The 23,862-nt window shown below is 39.0% G+C and overlaps 4 protein-coding genes across 5 annotated transcripts in view; 2 read left to right on the top strand and 2 right to left on the bottom strand.

Annotated features, from left to right (window-relative positions):
* The window catches only part of LOC129718488 (uncharacterized protein K02A2.6-like), a 333,122-nt gene that overhangs the window by 36,854 nt on the left and 272,406 nt on the right, over window positions 1-23,862 (top strand). The window lies entirely within an intron of this gene.
* The window catches only part of LOC129718490 (spastin), a 249,214-nt gene that overhangs the window by 125,817 nt on the left and 99,535 nt on the right, over window positions 1-23,862 (bottom strand). The gene's annotated exons all lie outside the window — the stretch shown is intronic.
* Window positions 1,354-2,439, bottom strand: LOC129718496 (low molecular weight phosphotyrosine protein phosphatase 1-like). The gene is made up of 2 exons (XM_055669321.1): window positions 2,254-2,439; window positions 1,354-2,200 (listed from the first exon to the last, which is right to left on the bottom strand). The coding sequence occupies exons 1-2, from the start codon at window positions 2,288-2,290 to the stop codon at window positions 1,755-1,757; spliced, it is 483 nt and encodes a 160-aa protein (XP_055525296.1). The 5' UTR covers window positions 2,291-2,439; the 3' UTR covers window positions 1,354-1,754.
* LOC129718493 (uncharacterized) lies at window positions 5,277-6,643 on the top strand. Its single transcript, XM_055669317.1, has 3 exons — window positions 5,277-5,440; window positions 5,495-5,788; window positions 5,844-6,643. Exons 1-3 carry the CDS (start codon window positions 5,308-5,310, stop codon window positions 6,494-6,496), a joined length of 1,080 nt encoding a protein of 359 aa, XP_055525292.1. The 5' UTR covers window positions 5,277-5,307; the 3' UTR covers window positions 6,497-6,643.

The following is a 23,862-nucleotide window of genomic DNA, read 5'->3' as shown; positions in this document are numbered from 1 at the left end:
GATCTCAATCTCTTCCCCAGTTGTTTCCACATCCAGGAATAGTTGCACCTGCATGTCGTCCATTTTGCGGGAGCGTTACGCTCTACCGCACACAAACGATAAATATTCGAATGTGGGGGGGGGTCAAATAGTTGCTATTAAATTTTAAAAACAATTTTTCAAACTACAATGGATCAAAATTAAAAAAAAGGCAGTAATACTAATACTAATAACAATAGTAATAATAATAATAATAATAATAATAATAATAATAATAGTAATAATAATAATAATAATAATAGTAATAATAATTATAATAATAACAATAATAATACTATTAATAATAATGATAAAAATTCTAAAGTGAATACTTCACCGAACGTCTAAGTCACGACCTCACGGCTGATAGTAGGATTAATCGAGCGTCTCCGCAGAACAAACAATGACGATCCAGCTTCGTGTTGTGACACAGTGGCCGTATCCTACACGCGACCTTGTAGATGCCACTTGTAGTTGACTTCCACTCGCTCGATCGTATGGTGGTCCGTGCTGCTAGCGGGGTAACAGCGGTGCGGGAGAATTATTCTTGCTGATATATCAGCTGCGTATCGGATCACTGGCGGGGTAGCCTGCCCCTACCAGTGTGCAGAAGATGTTTCTGCCGATAAACTACCGGCTATTGTTATCGCGCAGCACAAGAAATAATCGACAAAAAAACACCCGTACGATAACTCGTGTATTGTTATTTTGCAAACTCAAACGGAGATGAACAATTTGCGTCTAATCGAGACGAAAGCAAAACAACGAATGATGAAAGTATATAAAATTAAACATAAACATAAAATTTAACACTTTCACGGTTTTTGTGATGCACTTTATTATTCCCCAGGACTTCCACCGTCACCATCAGCTATACGAGCCGAATTAAAAAGTTAGTCAACATTGCGCTTTGAGAAGAGATCTGGCACCTCTGATATGTTAAACCTAGTTGCCAAATCAGCGGTTTTTTTCATCGCTTATCTCTCCCTCTGAGGATCTCTAGTTTTCGCGAAGGTACTACACTGTTCCCGGAGTTACCATCACTCACCATATTGTTTGACAGCTTGCTTTCATTCGTGTGCGGCAGTGCTGCCGCACGTGCACGGTTCCAACTAGCGAACCTATACATTAGAGAAATGACAAGACACTCACCGTTAAGGCAACTGTCAACATCAAAACGGATAACGGCAATGCAAATTCATACAGCTCGCCCGTTTTGATATTGACAGTTGCCTTAACGGTGAGTGTTTTGTCATTTCTCTAATGTATAGGTTCGCTAGTTCCAACTGTGCTTGAAGGGAGCTGAAAATCCAGTAGTCAAAGCAATAAGCATAATATTTTGTCCTAATTTCACTATATTTTGACGGATATTTAGCCACTTCAGGCGTTCTAACTCAAGCCCTTTTTTTTCAATTTGAAGAGTAGTAGAGGTATGTCTATTCTATGCGATCAAATGCCTTGCTAAAGTCTGTATAAAGAGCTCCTACGTGGTTCGGAAGCAACGTTTTTGGCTACATTTTTCTGCATGCAAGCTGTTATTTATACTGTTACCCGGTTGCTTTTATTAGAATAATCGAACGATAAACAAACATCCATCCATCCTCTCAGATTAATCCTATCTGGAAGTATACCTTGATTCGAACCCAGTGCATTTTTTTACAATATCGATGAACGAATCGGTTCTAACAGGGTTGACATTCCTATACTATCGATGGAATAAAATAATAAAGTTGGTCTTAAAACTCGTTGTTCTGCACTTTGTTAAGAAATGCTGCACAACAACGTACGCACTGTATATAACATTGTTCAAAGCCAGCCGCTCCGTCGTCATAGTACGGATCACGTATAATTTTACCAGGTGACTCTGGATCAAAATCTCCTAACATAAGCTGTTTAGCATTAGAACCACTTGGTGTCAAGCGCTTAAGATCCGACATATTTTCCGTGTCCATTCCAAATATATAATCATAGTAATTAAAGTCTGATTTTGTTATTTGTCGCGCACGGTTGTTGTATGACAAATTATGCTCTTTCATAGTGTTGAGTGCACGACTATCAGGCTGTTTACCCACGTGCCAAGCACCGATTGCTGCACTATCTACTTCCCATTGATCGCCTATTCCGGCGTCACTTATTTTTTTTAGAAAGACTGCTTCGGCAATTGGTGATCTGCAAATATTTCCTGAATAATATGTTATTATGGAAAAAAATACAACCAATTTTTCAACGACTTACCTAAGCAAATAAAAAGAGCTTTTTTTCTTTCAGACATTTTTAATTACTTGCTAAATACCAGGGCTAAATAAAAAATAAATTTATTGAAATTTCAATCATAAATTTTTTTGATTTTATATCGTTATTTGGGATTATTAGGGATTATCGATCATTTCAACTGTCAACACCAGGGCTATGAAAAGACGTCATTTATTAGAGACCCGAAACAGAGATGCCAGATATACAGACAAATCTGTATTATACAGACCATGATGAGTAGAACATGGTGCAACGGTTTGACCAAAAAGGAGGCGCGGGGAGAGGAAGCGTTTTTTCACTTTGGAGGGTTGGAGACGAAGCATCACTATGCAACAGCGAATAACTTTTTCGTGTTTGTTGTTACATCCTTACTAACTAGGCAATTGAATACCGCAAATTCAGGTGTTTTTAGTTGTAAATTGTTTCTTAAATTGATGAATATTGGTAGCAAGGTATGTAGCATTGCCATATTTCTGATTTAAATGCATCCAAATGATATATTATGAGATGCGAGAATTTTATTGCCCTGGTCGTTTATAAACAAACATACTCGCTGGCATTTTTTTCCCAATATGGCCGATTCTGCTTTTGACATATCGTTACACCATGTCTTTATACATCATGATACCAGGGGGTTCTTGTGGCTGTCAAACTCCATACATTTTCCATCTACCACTCATTGATTCTGGTACCAGCGTTTCTGGTACCCACTTTTTGGTTGGTTTGCCCTAAAACAAGTGAAATAGAGTAAACGTCCCATTTTGTCGGTAGACTTATTCACGTGTAAATGGCGTTTTAGATGCGAAAATACAAGAGCTCAACATTTGTTTTCAGTACAATGTGCACTTTCAATGAATAAGATAAGTTTTGTAAGCATTTGAAATGAAATATTACCGCCGTGATGAATTTATGATTGGTAGGCAGAATGTTGACGTTTATAGGCCCCTGCATGATACAGACTTTCTGTGTTGCGATACAGACACGCATAGGCCTACAGATTTTATACAGACATTTCTCGCGTAATTTTTCAAAAGTACCTATCTAACATTGAGAGACTCTTTTTCTTTACTTTCTCTTTGATCAATAACTATGTTATATTTTCCATATTTCATAATACTCAATGCATACACTGAAAGAAATCGACACGATATTACAAAGTGTGTTGCACTTGAATTCGCCCTATTGGCCAAAACATATAGAATTCATATGCGAAACACTTTAGAATTATTTATCGTGCAACACCTCATTTTCAAAAGGAAAACACTTTCAACTCTCGTGTTATGACATATGAACATAAAGTGTTTAGATTTTGAATCTCAAAAGAATGTTATCGAGCTTCGAATGATTTTTATTCGATATTAAAATGAAAACAGTTTTACATGGAAATGATTGCATATAATGCAACTTTTGTTTTATTTATAAAATTGGAACTTTACTATAAAAATTTATCACAAAATAACAACTATCCTTTTCTGTTGAAGAAGCCTGTAAAGCAAACAAAGAATTAAATTAATTTAATTTAAATAATTGATGTTTTAGTTAACAAATACTTGCCTTTAGCGTAAAGATGTTTTCATCAGAATCTCTATGATCTTGTGCTGGAAGGACGAAATAAGATTAGAATTCGATTCTTTTACGTGACATAAATCACTTACCTTGCAAAAATTTACAGATTTAGTCCGGAAAATCGTCGAACTTCTAAGTCGTATGACACTCGCTGACATTACATCTGTCGCCATCTTTCTACTTTTCAGCACAAACGGCACTTCATTTGACATATAAAAACAAAACAAATCATCTGAAAGTGTTTCGCACATGATAATCACTGTGATGAAACAGTGGGGCAGATTCAAGTGCAATCCACTTGAAGGGATGTTGGAATCATACGCAAATGAAGTGCGGCTCATGAATGTAAGTTGATGTGTGCGACAACTTGAAACGAAAGTGAAAAATTATTGAATTCGATGAAAAAAATTCTACAAATAACAATGCAGACTCATTTTCATATCCAATTGATGAAACACTTGGATGGAACGTGCGCAGTTTTTTCAGTGTAGTGCAAGACATTATTACCACGGACTAACATACATAACACTTCGAACAAATTTCCAATAAAATCATCGTTTGAATGATTCCAGTACTTTACGTTAGTAATGCCTACCCGAAAAAAAATAACATTAACAAAACATTAAAAAAGCCTTAAAAATTGCTGTAATTGTACATAGTTATACCATACCCAAGTAACCATGAAGCTGTATATATATGCATTATTTCTGCTATATAGTGCTCTATAAGTTGTTTTAAATAAAGTAATATGGTTATATATGTTCAATTAATGCAATATTAAATCCAAAAAAGGCCCCACTAAATTCAAATTAAAGTTATAACTGCTGACATTTTACTAGCAATTACCAAAACAGTATTGGTGCATATGCCATTAATAGGCTAATAATTCGGTGAACTTAAAGCACACGCTGTATATAAACTTCAAAATGTGTATATTTAGGGTTTTTGTGCAGTTTTATTGCCTTGTGCAAAAACAAAAAAAAAATGATTTAAAGATAGTACATATCGTAAAATATTGCTACGCTCTCATATTGATAATTGTAATTTTTACTATGTAGGTGTATATGTCGACGATACTATGTTGCAATGTTGCCTTCTTAAGAGTCTGCAATATTTCCGTTCTGGTTTCTTTTTCTATCTTGTTACTCTGTTTTAATCGCATTGGGACTCGAACCAAGAACTACTGGCGACAGAAAGATCAATACCGTGTGCGCTAATCCTCTGATCCATAGAAGCTATGCAACATCTTCTGCAGCGCCGGCGGTTCATGTGGGTAGTAGTACCCATTCGAAAAATGTCTCTGTGGGTACTTACCCACACGGAATTATCCCCCTCCATTGCTTACTACCCACTCGGGAAAATAATGTGACGCCGGCCCTGATCTTCTGGCAACAGCTCCATTGAAACGATGTCTTCACATGACAGTTCATTGTGGGATGCCATCATATAAGAGCAATACAGCACTCGAATATGTGTAATGCGTTTGTGCCGTGCAATGAAGGAGCTCAGTTCACATTGAAGCGCATCGTTTTTTCTGTCTATCGTGTGTTTAAGGTTTTTTATTTCAGTTTTGTGTACGCGAGCCAAGCCAAATATAATACCGGTAATACTTTTACACATGTTTGCTGTTGTAAATGCTCAAATTTATTCTTTGTAGAAATGCGACGACATAAAAAAGTGATCAGCAAGCTGGTCAAAAATCGGCTGTTGTTACCAACACTGTCTAAAAATGCTAAAAGTAGACTCAGCACTGAAGAAATGAATGCCATTGAAACTCCAATCTCCAAAAAGCAACGTAGTCCTCTGCAGTCCAAACAACTCAACCAAATATCCGGAGGTCACAAGCAGACACAAGCAGCAAAACTATTTGCACAAATTCATGAGAGCAAACGTACGAGTTGTACAAACGACGTTTTTGAAACGGAGGAGCAGCTCAACTCAATTACTTCAGGTGACAAGAATGTATAAATAACTTAAACTTGGGTTTAGAGACATTTTTTCTGCAGGAAGCGGTTATAGTTCTTTCGCAGGATCCTTTATTGAATCCAAAGACATTGGATCCATATCATCGATCGAGCTGTTGAACAAGGTGGAGATGATTGAAAACAAACTTGACGACATGGCAAAACAACAAGAAAAGTGTTTACTCTTGCTCGCGCAAGCAAATGCAAAACTTGATTCTCTATCAACGATAGCAGATGGAAAACGAACTATACAGGAACATGACCAATTGCAAGCGTTGGTACTGACCCCAGTAAAATGCTTAGCTGATTTAGAGAACTACGAGGAGCAATGCAAGAACGAAGTATTTATTAAAAATGTTATTCGTTCGACGGAACAAATTCACGGCAAAAACCGTTTCAATAATAAAGGAATTACTGTATGTCTGCAAATAATCGATCATTTCGTTGATCAAAAATTCCTCCGTCGTTGTTCTTGGACTGGTATTAGTAAATCGTTTGACGATAACCAGAATTTATTGCCGAAAATTGCGTTTTCTAAATATGAAAGATACATAAACCTTTTTTATGAGGTTGTTCGTAATGCAGATGAGGATTTTACTAAGGATGAGTGCAATAGGTTCTTCAAACAATGCCTAAGAAATTCGAAGCAGCGGTTGGAAGACAAGAATCAGAGACAACCGGCAGCCAGAAAATAGCGTAGAACGCTTCCCGACGCTTCACTTTTCCCTATGGAAAACTTAGAGGAAATAAAAGGCAATAATGAAGCAGATACACAACCATGCGATCAGAACGTAGATATAAAATACTTAGAGGAGATTGGAGACAATACTGGAGGAGGTTCAGAAATGGGCGACCAGAGCAAGGATTTGGATGGCATGATGATTGCAGAAATTGTTATTGATAAGTTTGAAAATTATTAGAATGAAATTGTTCGTTTTCACTGAGACGGACGTGAGTGCGTTCAACAGAAACTTAGTGATCTAAACTCTAATTGACACTTTTTAATTTCTTGTTTTCATGACAAATATTTCGATAATATTACACAATATTGGTTGATATATTTTGATATTTATCGTTTATCTGTCAGTTGACATTCTCCAACGATAATGTAGCGCTTGATGTAACGGCAATGAGCTATGATATAGATAGAGGAATGCCCGAAAATGGAACGGTAAATATTTTTTAATATTGAATATTGGAAATATTTTGCAATATATCAAGAGTGTCTTACCCCTAGGTTGATTGATTAAAAGCATAAGAAAAAAAGTAAAAAATAAACCGGTTTCTGGAAATGTGAGATCTGTTACTGCTTATGAAAAATTGAAGCACGTAACTGTAAAACGATGAGCCCTTACATTTTACAGTAGAACTGTAGATGGTGTTCACTTAGTTTCTTAAGTAAAGGCTTCAAAGCTCGATGCGGAATGTTATACCCGATGCTCCAGTTTCTTAAAAAGGTTTCAAATTTATCCTTTGGGTATGTCATATCCTCTGAGTGCGCAGTTTTTTCGAAAACGCAATTTTGATCAACTAATTCGCTTAAATGTAGTACGGTGTTGCTTATCCGACTGGTCCAAAATCAAATTCTGGGCAGAAATGAGTGGCAAAATTGCTAACTCCTTTTCCAAGGGTTTGCTACAGGGTTGATGAGTTTTTTTTTTACTCTCGCTTATTTTCCGTCGGTCTAGTTCCGCCACTGTTGTAGCCAATCACCGACGCCCAGGGAGACGACTCCACACCCAGGACCCTAACTCACGACCCGTTTATTAACGGACCGGCGCCAACGGCTTTACTTCCTCATGCGATGGAAGGCGTGATCCCAGAGATTTTTCGCCTCAGAAAATCTCCCGGTGTCGGCTAGGATTGAATCTAGACCAGTTAGGTTGGTTGTGAGTGGATCACGCCACCTCACAACCATCTACACCTATGTCGGCGGTGGGATTCGAACCCAGGCGTCGAGCGTGGTTGGCGGAGACGTTACCAACCACACTAGGCCCCCGCTATAGGGTTGATGAGTTGTAACGCTGATATCGGGTAAAGTAGGTCGTAATCTGAACCCATCAATATTTGACTCAGGTATTATTGAACGATACATATTTTCTCTTCTTTTGAAAGAACCACTCTTAAGAAGGTTGGTGTACTTTTTCGAAGTCATATCTTATGCATTCCGATCACAACCGTTCTGAGAAAAAGAACTTGTATGTACTAACGATTTGAGCAAGTATTATTTATGGCATATCAACAACGTAATTAGTGCTTTTCCCGAACCCATTTCAAAGATCAAGCAATCATGCATTATTTATTGTTTTTAAAAACACACCTAATGTTTACTTAAATGTTGTAATGAAGTAGTGCGTCTCAACATTCATAAAGTTGATATAATGTAACATAGCATGCTGTTTGTTGAAAAACTTACATTGCACTACGCATGTTGATAATCAGCCGAATTAGTGTTATGATATAATGCTTGTGGTTACTTGGGTAATTTAACTATGTTTTTCATAGTAGATACATAAATTTTACATCAAATATCATTGTCCAGAACAATAAAAAACATCGTTTTTGCCATTTTGCAATGAAAAAGGGGGGTCGTTATGTATCTTAACAGCATTGTTTCAGGCATTTTTCCCATACATTTAGAAGTCACTGACAATGTTTTTCATGGTAAAATTATTGTCGGTGGTAGATTCAACAACAAAAAACGTGTTGTTTATGTTTTAACATGGTAATGACAACAATCGTTTACAAGCTTATACAGTAAAAATATCGTGTTTTTTATGAACCATAAAAAACACGGTATTTTTACTGTAAGCTTGTAAACGATTGTTGTCATTACCATGTTTTAACAACGTTTTTTGTTGTTGAATCTACCACCGACAATAATTTTACCATGAAAAACATTGTCAGTGACTTCTAAATGTATGGGGAAAATGCCTGAAAAAATGCTGTTAAGATACATAACGACCCTCCTTTTTCTTTGTAAAAATGGCAAAAACGATGTTTTTTATTGTTCTGGACAATGATATTTAATGTAAAATTAATGTATCTATAATGAAAAACATAGTTAAATTATGGTATAACTATGTACAATTACAGCAATTTTTAAGGTTTTTTTAATGTTTTGTTAATGTTATTTTTTTCGGGTAGTTCAGACTACGCCGGATATCACCTGATATCGCCAGATGATATCGGATATCACCTCGAGCGTTCACATTGGAGTGACCTGATATGATTTGACATTTGCTTTGGTAATTGAAAAGAAAAGAATACAAAAACAGGTCAAAGCTAAAACAAGACAAAAAGAGCAATGGGATTAGGATAGAGATGTCAGCGAGTTGGCTCGCACCAACGCGAACTCTCATATGCAATTGTCAACATGTGCGGGATGAAAATAGCAAAAATATTTCCTTCCTTTTTTCTCGCATGCAACGCGAAGTTCGAAATTTGTAGGGTTGCGTCAAATGTCTGTTGGCCGTGTTGCCAACTGCTTGAACTGTGGTTATTATTGGTTTTCGAACATGATATCCGCGATAGCATGTAGCCGAGGTGATATCCGTTGACAGCTCGATTGTATGGGATATCAGGCGCCAGCGTTACTGCATGTGTCAAATGGGGAACTATAAAATATATATGAGATAGCATGACAGCGCCCCAGACGACGTTTTCGCGCGATGACTGTTATTCGATTGAAAATTAGAAATGAACGTTTTTTTGTGGCGATGGAGCTAGGTTCCACTGTTCCACTGTTAGTCTGTGGTATTACAATTTCTCGATTAAGGGTAGGAAAGCTTGGAAAATATTTATCATGACGACGTAATTAACAAAACACATTCGTTGTTTTGCTTTCGTCTCGATTAGACGCAAATTGTTTATCTCCGTTTGAGTTCGCAAAATAACAATACACGAGTTATCGTACGGGTGTTTTTTTGTCGATTAGTTCTTGTGCTGCGCGATAACAATAGCCTGTTATATATCGGCAGAAACATCTGCACACTGGTAGGGGCAGGCTACCCCGCCAGTGATTCGATACGCAGCTGATATATCAGCAAGAATAATTCTCCCGCACCGCTGTTACCCCGCTAGCAGCACGGACCACCATACGATCGAGCGAGTGGAAGTCAACTACAAGTGGCATCTACAAGGTCGCGTGTAGGACACGGCCACTGTGTCACAACACGAAGCTGGATCGTCATTGTTTGTTCTGCGAAGACGCTCGATTAATCTTACTATCAGCCGTGAGGTCGTGACTTAGACGTTCGGTGAAGTATTACCTTTAGAATTTTTACTATTATTATCAATATTATTACTATGTTATAATATTATTATTAATATTATTATTGATATTATTATTGTTATTATTATTATTACTATAATTATTATTATTATTATTATTATTATTATTATTATTACTATTGTTATTAGTATTAGCACAGACTAACAGACATAACACGTCGAACAATTTTTTTAATAAAATCATCGTTTGGATGATTCCAGTACTTTACGTTAGTAACACTAGCACCATCTGCTGTCGTGTTCGCGCTGCGTCATGTATTTCGACATCAGCGCCAGCGTTACTGCATGTGTCAAATGGGGAACTACAAAATATGTATGAGATTGCATGACAGCGCCCCAGACGACGTTTTCGCGCGATGACTGTTATTCGATTGAAAATTTGAAATGAACGTTTTTTGCAGCGATGGAGCTAGGTTCCAGTGTTACGTCTGTTAGTCTGTGGTATTAGCATTACTGTCTTTATTTTATTTGATCCATTGTAGATCGACAAATTGTTTTTAAAATTCAATATCAACTACTTGAACCCCCCCCCCCCCCCCCCACCATATTCGAATATTTATCGTTTGTGTGCGATAGAGCGTAACGCTCCCGCAAAATGGACGACATGCAGGTGCAACTTTTCCTGGATGTGGAAACAAACGGGGAAGAAATTGAAATTTCTCCCATCAGCTCACCCCTACCTTCCCCTGTGCCCTCCCCTTTGCCAAGTCCTGTACCAAGAGTACCGGAAGTACGGGTAAAAGCTTACCCAGATACCGCTGGCGGTCCCTACTTTGTTTTTTTTCCGGCCCATAAAGAAGCCATTGAATATTATTCAAATTGGCAAAGACCTGGCAAAACATTTTTCGGCCGTAACCGAGATTACGAAGGTGAGGCCGAACAAACTGCGAGTTGTCGTGAGTAGCTTGAAGCAAGCAAACGAAATTGCTGGCTACGAGCTCTTCACGAGAGAGTATCGCGTGTACATCCCTGCCAAGGATGTAGAAATCGACGGTGTGGTTACCGAGGGGAATCTCACTGTCGATGACATTTTGCGTCATGGAGTTGGCTGTTTTAAAAACCCATTGATGCAAAGTGTAAAGATACTGGATTGCAAGCAATTGCATTCAGTATCCATCAAAGAAGGGAAGCAGAAATTCCTCCCTTCGGATTCCTTCCGAGTAACATTCGCCGGATCCGCGCTGCCGAACTACGTCCGCTTGGACAGGGTTCGTCTACCTGTACGCCTGTTCGTACCGCGGGTCATGCGTTGCCAAAACTGTAAGCAGTTTGGTCACACAGCCACCTACTGCTGCAACAAGGCACGCTGTAGCAAGTGCGGAGGCAATCATGCTGAGAACGCTTGCAGTGGGAAAACGGAAAAGTGTCCTCATTGGGAACTCGGCATGACCTTCCGGCATGTCCCGCGTACAAACAGCGCGAGGAAAAAATTAGGCGTTCCCTTAAGTAACGATCAAAGCGCTCTTTTGCAGAAATGCTTAAGAGGGCTGAGCCACCCTCGACAGGAAACATCTTTTCCTTTTTGCCAACCGATGAGGGTACATCTGACGATCCCGTCGAAGGGTGTTCCTATGCCTTGTCAGAGGGATCTAGGAAGAGGAGAATACTCAACTCTCCTAATCTTTCTCGTAAAGGTCGTAAGATAACCCCTAGCGGAATGACCAATAAGACAACACAAAAAGGAAGCGGTGAAGAAAAACCGAAGCAAGTACCCCCCGGTTTTAATTTCAAATCAAACCAGGAGTACCCACCGCTTCCTGGGGCACCAAAAACCCCTCGTGCACCCATTTCTCGATCAGAAGACATGAAAGAAACAGGGTTCATAAAATTCTCTGATATTGTGGACTGGATATTTAAAACATTCAACATGCCAGATCCCCTTCAAAACATTCTTCTTGCCCTTCTCCCCACAGTGAAAACCTTTTTGAAGCAACTCACAGCAACTTGGCCCCTCATTTCAGCTATCGTATCTCTCGATGACTAATACGTCGAAAGAGGTTAGGAATTTTGTCACTGTGTTACAGTGGAACTGCAGAAGTATCATCCCCAAATTCGATTTATTTTCACATTTGATAAACACATACAATTGTGATGCGTTCGCGCTCTGTGAAACTTTTCTCAATTCAAATGACCAACTTAATTTCAACGATTTCAACATCATTCGTCGAGATCGAGACTCACACGGTGGAGGGGTACTTTTAGGGATCAAATACCACAAGGTATACAGCCCTAGGGTTGTATGAAATGGTGACGTGGGACTAAACACTGTAATTAGAATCTGCAGACAGCAACAATTCGTTTGTTCTGTGGTTCAAGTATTTTTTCATACGCAGCCTCCCCATATTTTTTTAGGAATATACCGAATAACACTCGAAAGAACTTCGATTACACATAACGATATTGTGTAGTGTTTTTTTTTGTGCGAACAACATTTATTTAACAAGCGTGTCGTTGTTATTGTAGAAGCACCATGAATTTCCCGCAATGCGTCAGAATCAGAATTAACACTATTTTCTCATAAACCAAATCCAACAATACCCACGTTATCATATTACATGATTTTGTCTTATTTAACTCTGATCAAATTAAATTTATTACATAAATCTTATTATGGAAGTAATTTCGAAGCCGTTACATAGGTTCACTCATAGGAAAACATAAGAAGATATGTTGAACAAAATTATCAACAACATCTAGCGAAAAATCATAACAAGGAAGTTAAAGTTCGAAATGATTAATTTCTGCTTTTTGTTTGACAATTTTTTTTTCATTTGCCAACAATTAGGTAATATCGTTTGTTGTATTATTTGTTAAACTGAAAACAAAAGTATATCATCTAACAATGTTGAAATGTGTAACAAAGATTCTGAATAGATCCTAGTGAATCGACAAAATATTCAAAAGCATTCGCTGGCTCTTAAGCTTCTATAAATTTGTATTTTCAGAAATCTACTCTTTCGATTGCGATCATTTAATGAATATCGAAGATACAATGCAAAATAAATCTTATGACCGTTGCAAAAATGCTCAATTCTTGTTGAGTAGTTTATGTTTTTTTTTTAAGGTAACCATATTCATGAGATAAACTTTTAATCACTGTCAATGCTGCAGCACTGCAGTTTTTGCTAAAATTCACGGAAATAGAAGTCGTGTACCGCTGCAGACGACGAGAGACCAGCGGCGCTCTGCTCCACATAATATTTATATTATACTGTACGGTATTGTTGCTTTTACCAGCATGTTTTCTTTCAAGACATCAGTTTCTATTGTGTCAGAGCAGGTTTAGAAATTGTTTAAGTAAATTGCTTATTTCAAAACCTTTTGAAAAATCTTTACCTTCGAGACCTCAGATTAGTCTAAGTTCATGGAAGCAAACTTAAATTGACCTGTTGGGACGGGGAGACTCTGTCCATTTTTTTTCTTTGATGTTGAAACAGAGAATATCACAGGGTATAGTTGGTGTCCATTCACATCGTCTGTGCTAGGAATGCTCGCGTGTGATTAGTTCATTGTTCGTGTAAATTTTCTTGTAATTTTTTATCAATTTTCACCGTTTTAGCAGTGAAGTAATAATGATGACTAGCGTATTAAAAAATTGTTACACGTTTTATCTATCCAACAATATATTGATTATTGCTATCCATCATGTGGTTATGCTGTTATTATCGTTTGAAATCTGACGTAACATTTGCCAATTTCGTTTCCTGTTTTACAGAATGCATCCCAGTATAGAAAACAAAGACGTAGTCCCACGTCAAAAGTGCTCTTCTTTTTTCAGAATCGACCTCCCCTCGATCTCGAATATTGAAGTTGTTGCCATTCAAACGAATATGAATGGAAAAGACCTTTGCCTTGTTTCGTTATATATTTCCCCATCCGCGCGGATTGAACAGAAGCAACTCCTTGATATAGCAGAATTGCTTCCCGCACCTTTTTTGATTTTGGGAGATTTTAACCCTCACTGTTCGCTATGGGGGTCGCTGTACGACGACAACCGATCTTCTTTAATCTGTAACTTGATCGACGACTTCAATATGACAGTTTTGAATACTGGGGAAGCGACACGTGTACCTAATCCTCCAGCACGTGAAAGCGTGCTTGACCTATCCCTCTGCTCGACATCATTAGCGTTAGATTGCCAGTGGAAAGTAATCAACGATCCCCACGGTAGTGATCATCTTCCAATCGTTATATCAATTGCTAATGGTTCAACTCCCCCGAACCCAATCAATATTTCCTACGACCTTACACGTAATATTGATTGGAAGTGTTATGAGTCTATTATAGCGCAATCTATCGAGACTCACGAGGAACTTCCTCCGGAGGAAGAATACGCGTTCTTAGCTGGCTTGATAATCGACGCCGCGACTCAAGCTCAGACGAAACCGATACCCGGGGTAACGATTAGACAGCGCCCTCCCAACAAATGGTGGGACAAAGAGTGCTCTGAGCTGTACGCGCGAAGGTCCGCGGCGTATAAGGACTACCGCGAGTACGGCACTGTCAACCTGCCTCGAAAGTACGAGGCACTGGGCAGGCAGATGAAGAGCTTAGTAAAGGCGAAAAAACGCGGATACTGGCGGGGGTTCGTAAACGCGTTGTCAAGGGAAACAGCGATGAGCACTCTTTGGGATACCGCCAGGCGCATGCGGAACCGTGACGTTTCGAATGAGAGTGAGGAGTATTCAGATCGCTGGATACTCGATTTTGCCAAAAAGGTCTGTCCGGACTCTGTACCGGAACAGAAAACCTTTCGCGACGCGTTTTTAGTAACTACGGAAAAGCCCCCATTTTCGATGTTGGAATTTTCAATGGCTCTCCTGTCGTGTAACAATAAGGCTCCAGGGTTAGATAGAATAAAATTCAACCTGTTGAAGAATCTACCCGACTCTGCAAAAAGACGCTTGTTGAATTTGTTCAACAAGTATCTTGAGCTAAATATTGTTCCGCATGACTGGAGGGAGGTAAAAGTCATTGCTATTCGGAAACCCGGGAAACCTGCCTCTGATCACAATTCATATAGGCCGATTGCGATGCTCTCTTGCCTCCGGAAATTAATGGAGAAAATGATCCTCTTACGGTTAGACAAATGGGTCGAAACAAACGGTTTACTTTCAGATACTCAATTTGGCTTTCGCCGGGGCAAAGGGACGAACGATTGCCTAGCGTTGCTTTCTACTGAAATTCAACTCGCATTTGCTCGAAAAGAGCAAATGGCTTCTGCGTTCTTGGATATTAAGGGGGCTTTTGACTCTGTCTCTGTAGAAGTTTTAAGCGCGAAACTTCATTCGCAGGGACTTTCACCAAATTTGAATAACTTTTTGCTCCATTTGTTGTCAGAAAAGCATATGTATTTCTCACATGGCGATTCGACAACTTCCCGAATTAGTTACATGGGCCTTCCCCAGGGCTCATGTTTAAGCCCTCTCTTATATAATTTTTACGTCAATGACATCGATAAATGTCTTGCAAATTCATGCACGCTACGGCAGCTTGCAGACGATAGCGTTGTATCCATTACTGGTAGCGAGGCTAACGATCTGCAAGGACCATTGCAAGATACCTTAGACAATTTGTCTGAATGGGCTCTTAAGCTGGGTATCGAATTCTCTCCGGAGAAAACTGAGTTGGTCGTTTTTTCTAGGAACCATAACCCAACTCAGCTGCAGCTCCTACTAACGGGTAAAACGATCTCTCAGGTTTTAGTCGCTAAATATCTCGGGGTCTGGTTCGACTCCAAATGCACCTGGGCTTGTCATATTAGGTATCTGACACGAAAATGCCAACAGAGGATTAATTTTCTTCGTACGATTACCGGAACCTGATGGGGAGCCCACCCAGGAGACCTTCTAAGGCTTTACCAAACAACGATATTGTCTGTAATTGAGTACGGGTGTTTCTGCTTCCGCTCCGCAGCAAACACACATTTGATCAAACTAAAACGAATACAATATCGTTGTTTGCGTATTGCCTTAGGTTGCATGCAGTCGACCCATACGATGAGTCTTGAAGTGCTAGCGGGTATTTTTCCGTTGAAACATCGTTTTTGGAATCTCTCTTACCGGTTGCTAATTCGATGCACAGTTATGAACCCATTAGTAATTGAAAATTTCGAGAGGTTGGTCGACCTTCAATCTCAATCCAGATTTATGACTTTATATTTTGACTATATGGCTCAAGATATTAATCCTTCTTCATACGATTCCTCCAATGTCGCACTTTTAGATACTTCTAATAATGCTATATTCTTCGACACCACCATGAAACAAGACATTTCTGGTATCCCGGATCAATTGCGACCCCAAGAGATCCCTAAGATTTTTTTTCCAATAAGTTTAAACATGTTAGTTATGATAAAAGGTTTTACACTGACGGATCTAATCTAGATGAGTTCACTGGCTTCGGTGTTTTCCACGAAAATTTTACCGCCTCCTACAAACTCGATGCTCCTGCTTCCGTGTACGTCGCAGAACTTGCTGCTATTCAGTACTCTCTTGGAATCATCGAAACCCTACCCACAGACCACTACTTCATCTTCACAGATAGTCTAAGTGCCATTGAGGCTCTGCGATCAATGAAGCCTGTGAAGCACACCCCGTATTTCCTGGGGAAAATACGGCGGTTTTTAAGTGCTTTAACAGATAAAAATTACCGGGTTACCTTAGCGTGGGTCCCTTCTCATTGCTCGATTCCGGGCAATGAAAAGGCTGACTCTTTAGCTAAGGTGGGTGCTATTGATGGCGATATTTATGAAAGACCAATTGCTTATGATGAATTTTATAGCATTTTGCGTCAGAGAACACTCAACAGTTGGCAATCATCATGGAACTCAGATGAACTGGGACGGTGGCTACATTCCATTTTTCCTAAGGTATCGACGAAAGCATGGTTCAAGGGGTTGGATGTCGGTCGGGACTTCATTCGCGTGATGTCCAGACTTATGTCCAATCACTACACGTTAAACACGCATCTCTTTCGTATATGGCTTGTAGACAGTAATCACTGCGTTTGTGGCGATGGCTACCATGACATCGAGCATGTTGTTTGGTCGTGTACCGAATACTGTCGTGTTAGGTCCGAGCTTATAGATTCCCTTCGGGCCCGAGGAAAACAACCGAACGTACCCGTTAGAGACATTCTGGGAAGCGGTGATCTCCAGTACATGACACAGCTATACTGCTTTCTGAAAAACGCTGACATTAAAATTTAAAATTTTCTTTGTCTATTTGTCAGAATTAGGATACAAATATGCTATGCTGAAGACACGGAAACGAAGAGCCCGCATCTATGCTTACACAAATATTTTGAACCCACAACAAACAAGAATACAATTGCTCTACCAGTTAAAAAACAAAGTTCCAAAATAGTTTCAAGTCAAAATTGTATCTCCCCTCCTCTCACCTCAAATCCCCACTAGCTCGTAGTCGGCCGCGAGAATAAAAAAAGGCATCCCTCTTTTCCCTGCTAACGTAGAATTAATACGAATTGTTCTTGGCTCAGTATAACAGAAAATGTATCGTGCCGTGTCCAATAAACTAATTTAAACCAAAAAAAACAAAGTGAGAGAGAAGAGAATCTCTTATTGTTACTTAGGTCCTTTTAAAAAATTACGCGAGATTTAGTATGATACCCCGTTCACACTACACCGCATATCACCTGATATCAGGCGATTCGTGCTATCGAGGCCATATCACCATCCATATTACCTGATATCCCATACATTCGAGCTGTCAACGGATATCACCTCGGCTACATGCTATCGCGGATATCATGTTCGAAAACCAATAATAACCACATTTCAAGTAGTTGGCAACACGGCCAACAGACATTTGACGCAACCCTACAAATTTCGCACTTCGCGTTGCATGCGAGGAAAAAGGAAGGAAATATTTTTGCTATTTTCATCCCGCACATGTTGACAATTGCATATTAGAGTTTGCGTTGGTGCGAGCCAACTCACTGACATCCCTATCCTAATCCCATTGCTCTTGTTGTCTTGTTTTAGCTTTGACCTGGTTTTGTTTTCTTCTCTTTTTTGAATTACCAAAGCAAATGTCAAATCATATCAGCTCAGTCAAATGTGAACGCTCGAGGTGATATCCGATATCATCTGGCGATATCAGGTGATATCCGGCGTAGTCTGAACAAGGCATAATACAGATATTATACAGATATCTGATATTCTGCATAATCGTTTTTCCAGTATACACAAAAAACAACAACACAAAAACCGAGAGTCACTGTAGCCGTTGCTGGAATAAGTGAACTACGAACTAAACACTGCCGAACATATTAATCTGCGTTTTTAAGAGTGAAATCTTGGCAACGGGACTCGAGTCAGGCTATGGAGTTTTCACCGGCCCCGTGGGCACAATAGGCACTACTCAGCCTGCTTCGCTCCCAGTAACAAACAACTGATTGTCTCGATCGATTACCATGCAGGTTATATTGGTGAAAAGACCGTTTGTTCTATTCGGAGCAATATCCAACGTTGAAGAATTACTTAAAATGTCCCAAATCTTGAAGGTACTATTTTTATAACCGCGAGACTTCCGCCATCATGTGTCAGTTTAGCTAAATTTCACTTTTCTCCGAAACCCTGCATTACCTTACCATTCCCATTCTGACCGGAACGACGATTTTGTCACGGGAAAGACTCTTACTTCTATGTGTTACTAGGATTTAAAAGTTAAATTAGTTATCGATTAATCGACCAACTATGATAAACTCGAAAAAGAACAATCAAAACAAGCAATAAAACAAAAGAATCTGACAGGTCGACAAATAATTAGGCATCTATAGGTACGTTTAGACAATTAGACATGTCGATCTGATTTTGACCAGTGCAGAAATCGAAAGGCTGCTCGATTTACCGTTCGACATACTCGGAAGGAAGAACTGCCAAATGAATGTCAAATGAAATCTTTCTCCATTTCAATATTTGCTAGCACACATAAAACGAAAATCATTTTTGTTATGGAAAGCCAAAACAAAAGACTAAAAAAATTAAAGGTTACTAAAGGGTGATTTGACAGTTCACGCGGGAATTCTAACTGCTGTCAAAGTCTAATGTACTCAGTTTGGTTTGCCATTTCACCATGAACAGACTGACGCCTGAACAACGCTTACAAATAATCGAATTTTTGGGCCTGAGAACAACTTGCCAAAAATCCACTTTTTTACCGAAAAATTGCGTTCAGTGACGAAGCTCATTTCTAGTTAACCAGCAACCAGAGGAAATACAAGAATCGCCAATGCACCCAGAAAAATGCACGGTTTGGTGCGGTTTACACGCTGGAGGTATCATTCGTCCGTACTTCTTCAAAGATGATCAAAATCGCAACGTTACGGTCAATGGCGCTCGCTATCGCGCGATGTTTTCTGATTTTTTTTGCCGGAAATGGAAGAGCTGGGTCTTGTTGACATGTGGTTTCAGCAAGACGGAGCAACGTGCCACACATCGCGCGAATCAATGGACATATTGCGGAATGAGTTCGGTGAGCAATTCATCTCACGAAATGGACCGGTGAATTGGCCGCCTAGATCATGCGGTTTAACACCGCTAGATTATTTTTTGTGGGGCTACGTTAAGTCTCTCGTCTATGCGGATAAGCCAACAACAATTCCAGCCTTGGAAGACAACAACGCGTGTAGCGTTATTCGCGAGACGCGTGTAGCGTTACAACAACAACAACGCGTGTAGCGTTATTCGCGAGATACCAGCCGAAATGCTCGAAAAAGTGACCCAAAATTGGACTTTTCGTATGGACTATTTAAAACGTAGCCAGGGCCAACATTTGAATGAAATTATCTTTAAAAAGTAAATGGCATAAACCAATTTATCGGCTCAAATAAAGATTTCATACAGTTTTGTAATTTTTATGCGTTTTTTAAAGCAAAACCAAATTCTTACAAAATCACCCTTTATATTCTTGGAGTCGAACGAAAAATAGAAACGAACGGCATGTCGAATCACAACATCGAATAGGTGTAAACGTAAACCAACATTGCATTCGATATATTTTCGAGCAATCAGCTCGAATCAGATGAATAAATCAGATAGTCTAAACATACCTTATGTAAGGGTAATTTTTTTTCGTAGCGGTATACAGACTTATACAGACATTTTTTATGTATTATACAGATTTGTCAAAGAAAAGTCTGGCATCTCTGACCCGAAAGAGTTCTCCAAGCGAAAACACACAAACACTACGACACGGCCCGCTTTACACTGTATAGAGTTCTCCAGGCGCGTTTGTATTAGTGCGATGTATTCAATTTTTCTTTGTTAGCTGTAAGAACTTTTTGTCACCTGTGAGAACTGTCATCTAAAAGAGAGAATATAAACTACCGAGTTTGGTTCACACTATCACAAATTTCAATATACAGTGTAAAGCGGGCCGTGTCGTAGTGTTCGTGTGTTTTCGCTTAGAGAACTCTATATCGAAATTTGTGAGAGCGTGAATCAAACTCGATAGTTTTTTATTCTCTCTTAGATGACAGTTCTCACAGGTGACAAAAATTCTTACAGCTAACAAAGAAAAATCGAATACATCGCACTTATACAAACGCGCCTGGAGAACTCTATACACACCAAGGACAGGACTAGAGATCTCAGAGAGAGAGAGAGATAAGCGATGAAAAAAAACGTCAATTTGGCAACCAGGTTTCACGTGTCAGAGGTGCCGGATCTCTTCTCAAATCGCAATGTTGACTACCCTTTTCATTCGACTCGTATACTGCATAATCAATAACCATAAAACGTGCCTAACAACTAGTTCGGGTTATAGTCCTGACCGTATGGGGCAGTAGCGTAGCTAGGGGGGTGCGGTTGGTGCGGTCCGCACCAGGCCCACCACTCAAAGGGGCCCCAAAATCTTGCGAACACCGAACCGGTCGACATGCCCATCTGAACTCAACCTCATGTATTTGTGCTCGCCACTCTGCCCTCGTGATCCACACGGACAGAGTAAACGTGATACCGATGTTCATTTTTAACATGATTTGTAATTCGGCTGACGCCGAAGTTTAATGTTTTCCGATCGCAGAAAACATTCGATGCAACGATGAAACACGTAACAAAGGAGCGATTTTTTGCGATGCTGAAAACGCTGTCTGGGTATTTGTTGAATTATTCATCTCATTAGGCCGACGTTCACGAAGAATGCATGGAGTAAACACCAGTTTTACACGAAATCGTTGAACTAATAAACAAAATATGATTACATGCTCTCATAGAATCGCCCATCAATGGAAATTTGGTAAACTTCGTTAGTTTTATCCTGAATTTTGTAAAACAAACTATTTTTTACAACACTCCCATACTCATCTCAAAACCTAAACCACTTCTTAATTATTCATCTCACGACACTCCCGTGTTCATCACACAGTTAATCACTTTGTTAATATACGTAGCCGCATACCCAGTGGTGGGCACCGCTAATCGAAAATTTAGCAACGCTAATCGCTAAGTCGCTAACCGGAAAATTTAGCTCGATAATCGCTAAACGCTAAACGCTAAACCCACATTAGCGAAACTTTCGCTAATCGCTAACTTTTTAATATGTAAACAGTCATATCGCTATATTTATTGCTCGTGTTGTGTAAGATTTGGACCACTTTGATCTTTTTGGGTTAAACAAACGAAAACAATTACTTTTTAAAGCTAGTTACAGTTAGAGGTTCACGAAACGGTATTCATATTTGATTTTGTAAAAACAAGAATAACAAAAGTTATTTAGCTTGTATTGAAAATAGATACTCTTAGAAATGTTTTCATAAAAATTCAATTATTATCTGAATCGAAAAAGTAGAACCAAAGTTGTCATAATTTCAAGCGCATTGCAATTTACCAAGGTTCTTGGTGTGCCGAAAATTCAATCTAGACCTTGTGCTTGTTCTTCAAAATGCTCCTGTGGCTTGTACGATAACTGGAACTCCATTCTAGGGTAAAAAACTGACAAAAGTAACTTTCGCAGTAAAGTATGTTCATCTTCAGAAGCAATTTACGTACGCCATCAGCAATTCACAGTTTTTCTAAATATTTCTATTGTCGCTTCTCTACAAAATTTAGCGAATTAACGATTAGCGTTTCGAAGGCCAAAATTTTAGCGACGCTAACAGTTTCGCTAACCAGCTCAAAAATTAGCGAAATCGCTAAATCGCTTACTGAATTTTAGCGTCGCTAATTAGCGAATTAGCGGAATGGTGCCCACCACTGCGCATACCGTCATAGTAGGTTACCTAGATATCCGCTGTAGTTGTTTACGCGCAAATTGGTAGTCTACTGCAGTGCTGTCGCAGCTTGTTTTCGGAAATTTAAGGTGAACATTTTGAGGATTAAAGTATTCTTAGTGTAGTGAGTGATTTTGTTTAGTGATTAATACAAAATGTAGTCCGCAAATGATGAAAGAAACTTTGGTTGGCTGCTGAATGAATTCCGTTGTAATGGGTAGATTTCCTTTTCTTGGTTAGATGATCGAAATAAATGAGTTTTTCAGTGTAGATTCCCGACTACCTATTACAACAAATTCACAGATTTTAGATAAGTTTTTGAGGATTCTACTTCATGAGATATCTAAAGTGAACTAATGAGAATCCATTCCATGGATTAGTTAGAAAATATACTTTTCGCCTTTCTCCTAGAAAGGTATAGCAATCACTGGAAAAACCGAAGGTATAAAAGTGGTCCCAATGGCCGAATGTCATATACCACTCGACTTCTTTCGACGAACTGAGCATTTTCTGTATGTATGTGTGTATGTGTGTGTGTGTATGTGCAACTTTTTTTTCTCACTCACTTTTCTCAGAGATGGCTGGACCGATTTCCATAAAATTAATTGCAAATGAAAGGTCTAGTTGCGCCATAGGTTGCTATTGAATTTCATTGTAATCGGATTTTTAGTTTAGAGGTTATGTATCAAAATGTGAAAATCACGAAACACCAATATCTCAGAAACCACACAACCGATTTCAATAAAACTGGTTTCAAAAGATTGGGCTGTCCCCAGAACCCTTAACTTTTGAATTTCGTTATGATTGAACATATGGTGCAAAAGTTATGTAAAGAAAAGTTATCCTGAGGTTGTTTAAACTCACTCATTTTTCTCAGTGATGGCTGAACCGATTTTCACAAAAATAGTGTCAAATGAAAGGTCTAGTTGCCCCATAAGTTGCTATTGAATTTCATTGCAATCGGATTGTAACTGTGTCCGTTGTTCATAAAAATGTGAAATCACATAATGAAAGTAAACATATTGACTTTCTCCTAACGATCACTGGCTAATTAAAAGGTAGAAAAATGATTGAAGTGGCCGAATGTCATATACTACTCAACTCAGTTCGACGAATCGAGCATTTTCTGCATATATGCATGTATAGGTGTATATGTTTGTGTGCGGGTGTGTACGTGTGTATGTGCACCTTTCTTTCGCACTCACTTTTATCAGTGATGGTCTGACCGATTCTTTCTATCTTGGTGTCAAATGAAGGGTCTATTCGCCGCTTAGGTTGCTATTGAATTTCATTGTAATCAAACTTTTAGTTTTGGCGCTGCGTCAGAATGTGAAAAACGCTCTTATATCTCAGAAGCTATGAACATAGTTGAATTCACATAAATGGGCTTTCAAACCCTTAAACAATGAATTTCATAATGTTTAAACATGTGGTTTGAAAGTTATAGAAAGAAACGAAACCCGCAGACTGTTTAAAACTATAGCTACGATCAAAATATGTGGCCTCAACATCATTTAAATTTAATATTGTACTA

The sequence above is a fragment of the Wyeomyia smithii genome, chromosome 1, assembly GCF_029784165.1.
Source record: "Wyeomyia smithii strain HCP4-BCI-WySm-NY-G18 chromosome 1, ASM2978416v1, whole genome shotgun sequence".
NCBI classification, from domain to species: Eukaryota; Metazoa; Arthropoda; class Insecta; order Diptera; family Culicidae; genus Wyeomyia; species Wyeomyia smithii.
Note: the sequence above shows the minus strand (reverse complement) of the source record. Positions and strands in the feature narration are given on the sequence as shown.

Coding starts and splice junctions, on each gene's coding strand:
- LOC129718496 (XM_055669321.1), bottom strand. CDS start 2,290: ATGTCTGAAAGAAAAAAAGCTCTTTTTATTTGCTTAG. Junction 2,201..2,253: donor AGCTCTTTTTATTTGCTTAG/GTAAGTCGTTGA, acceptor CATATTATTCAG/GAAATATTTGCAGATCACCA.
- LOC129718493 (XM_055669317.1), top strand. CDS start 5,308: ATGTGTAATGCGTTTGTGCCGTGCAATGAAGGAGCTCAGTTCACATTG. Junction 5,441..5,494: donor CCAAGCCAAATATAATACCG/GTAATACTTTTA, acceptor TATTCTTTGTAG/AAATGCGACGACATAAAAAA. Junction 5,789..5,843: donor GCTCAACTCAATTACTTCAG/GTGACAAGAATG, acceptor TTTTTTCTGCAG/GAAGCGGTTATAGTTCTTTC.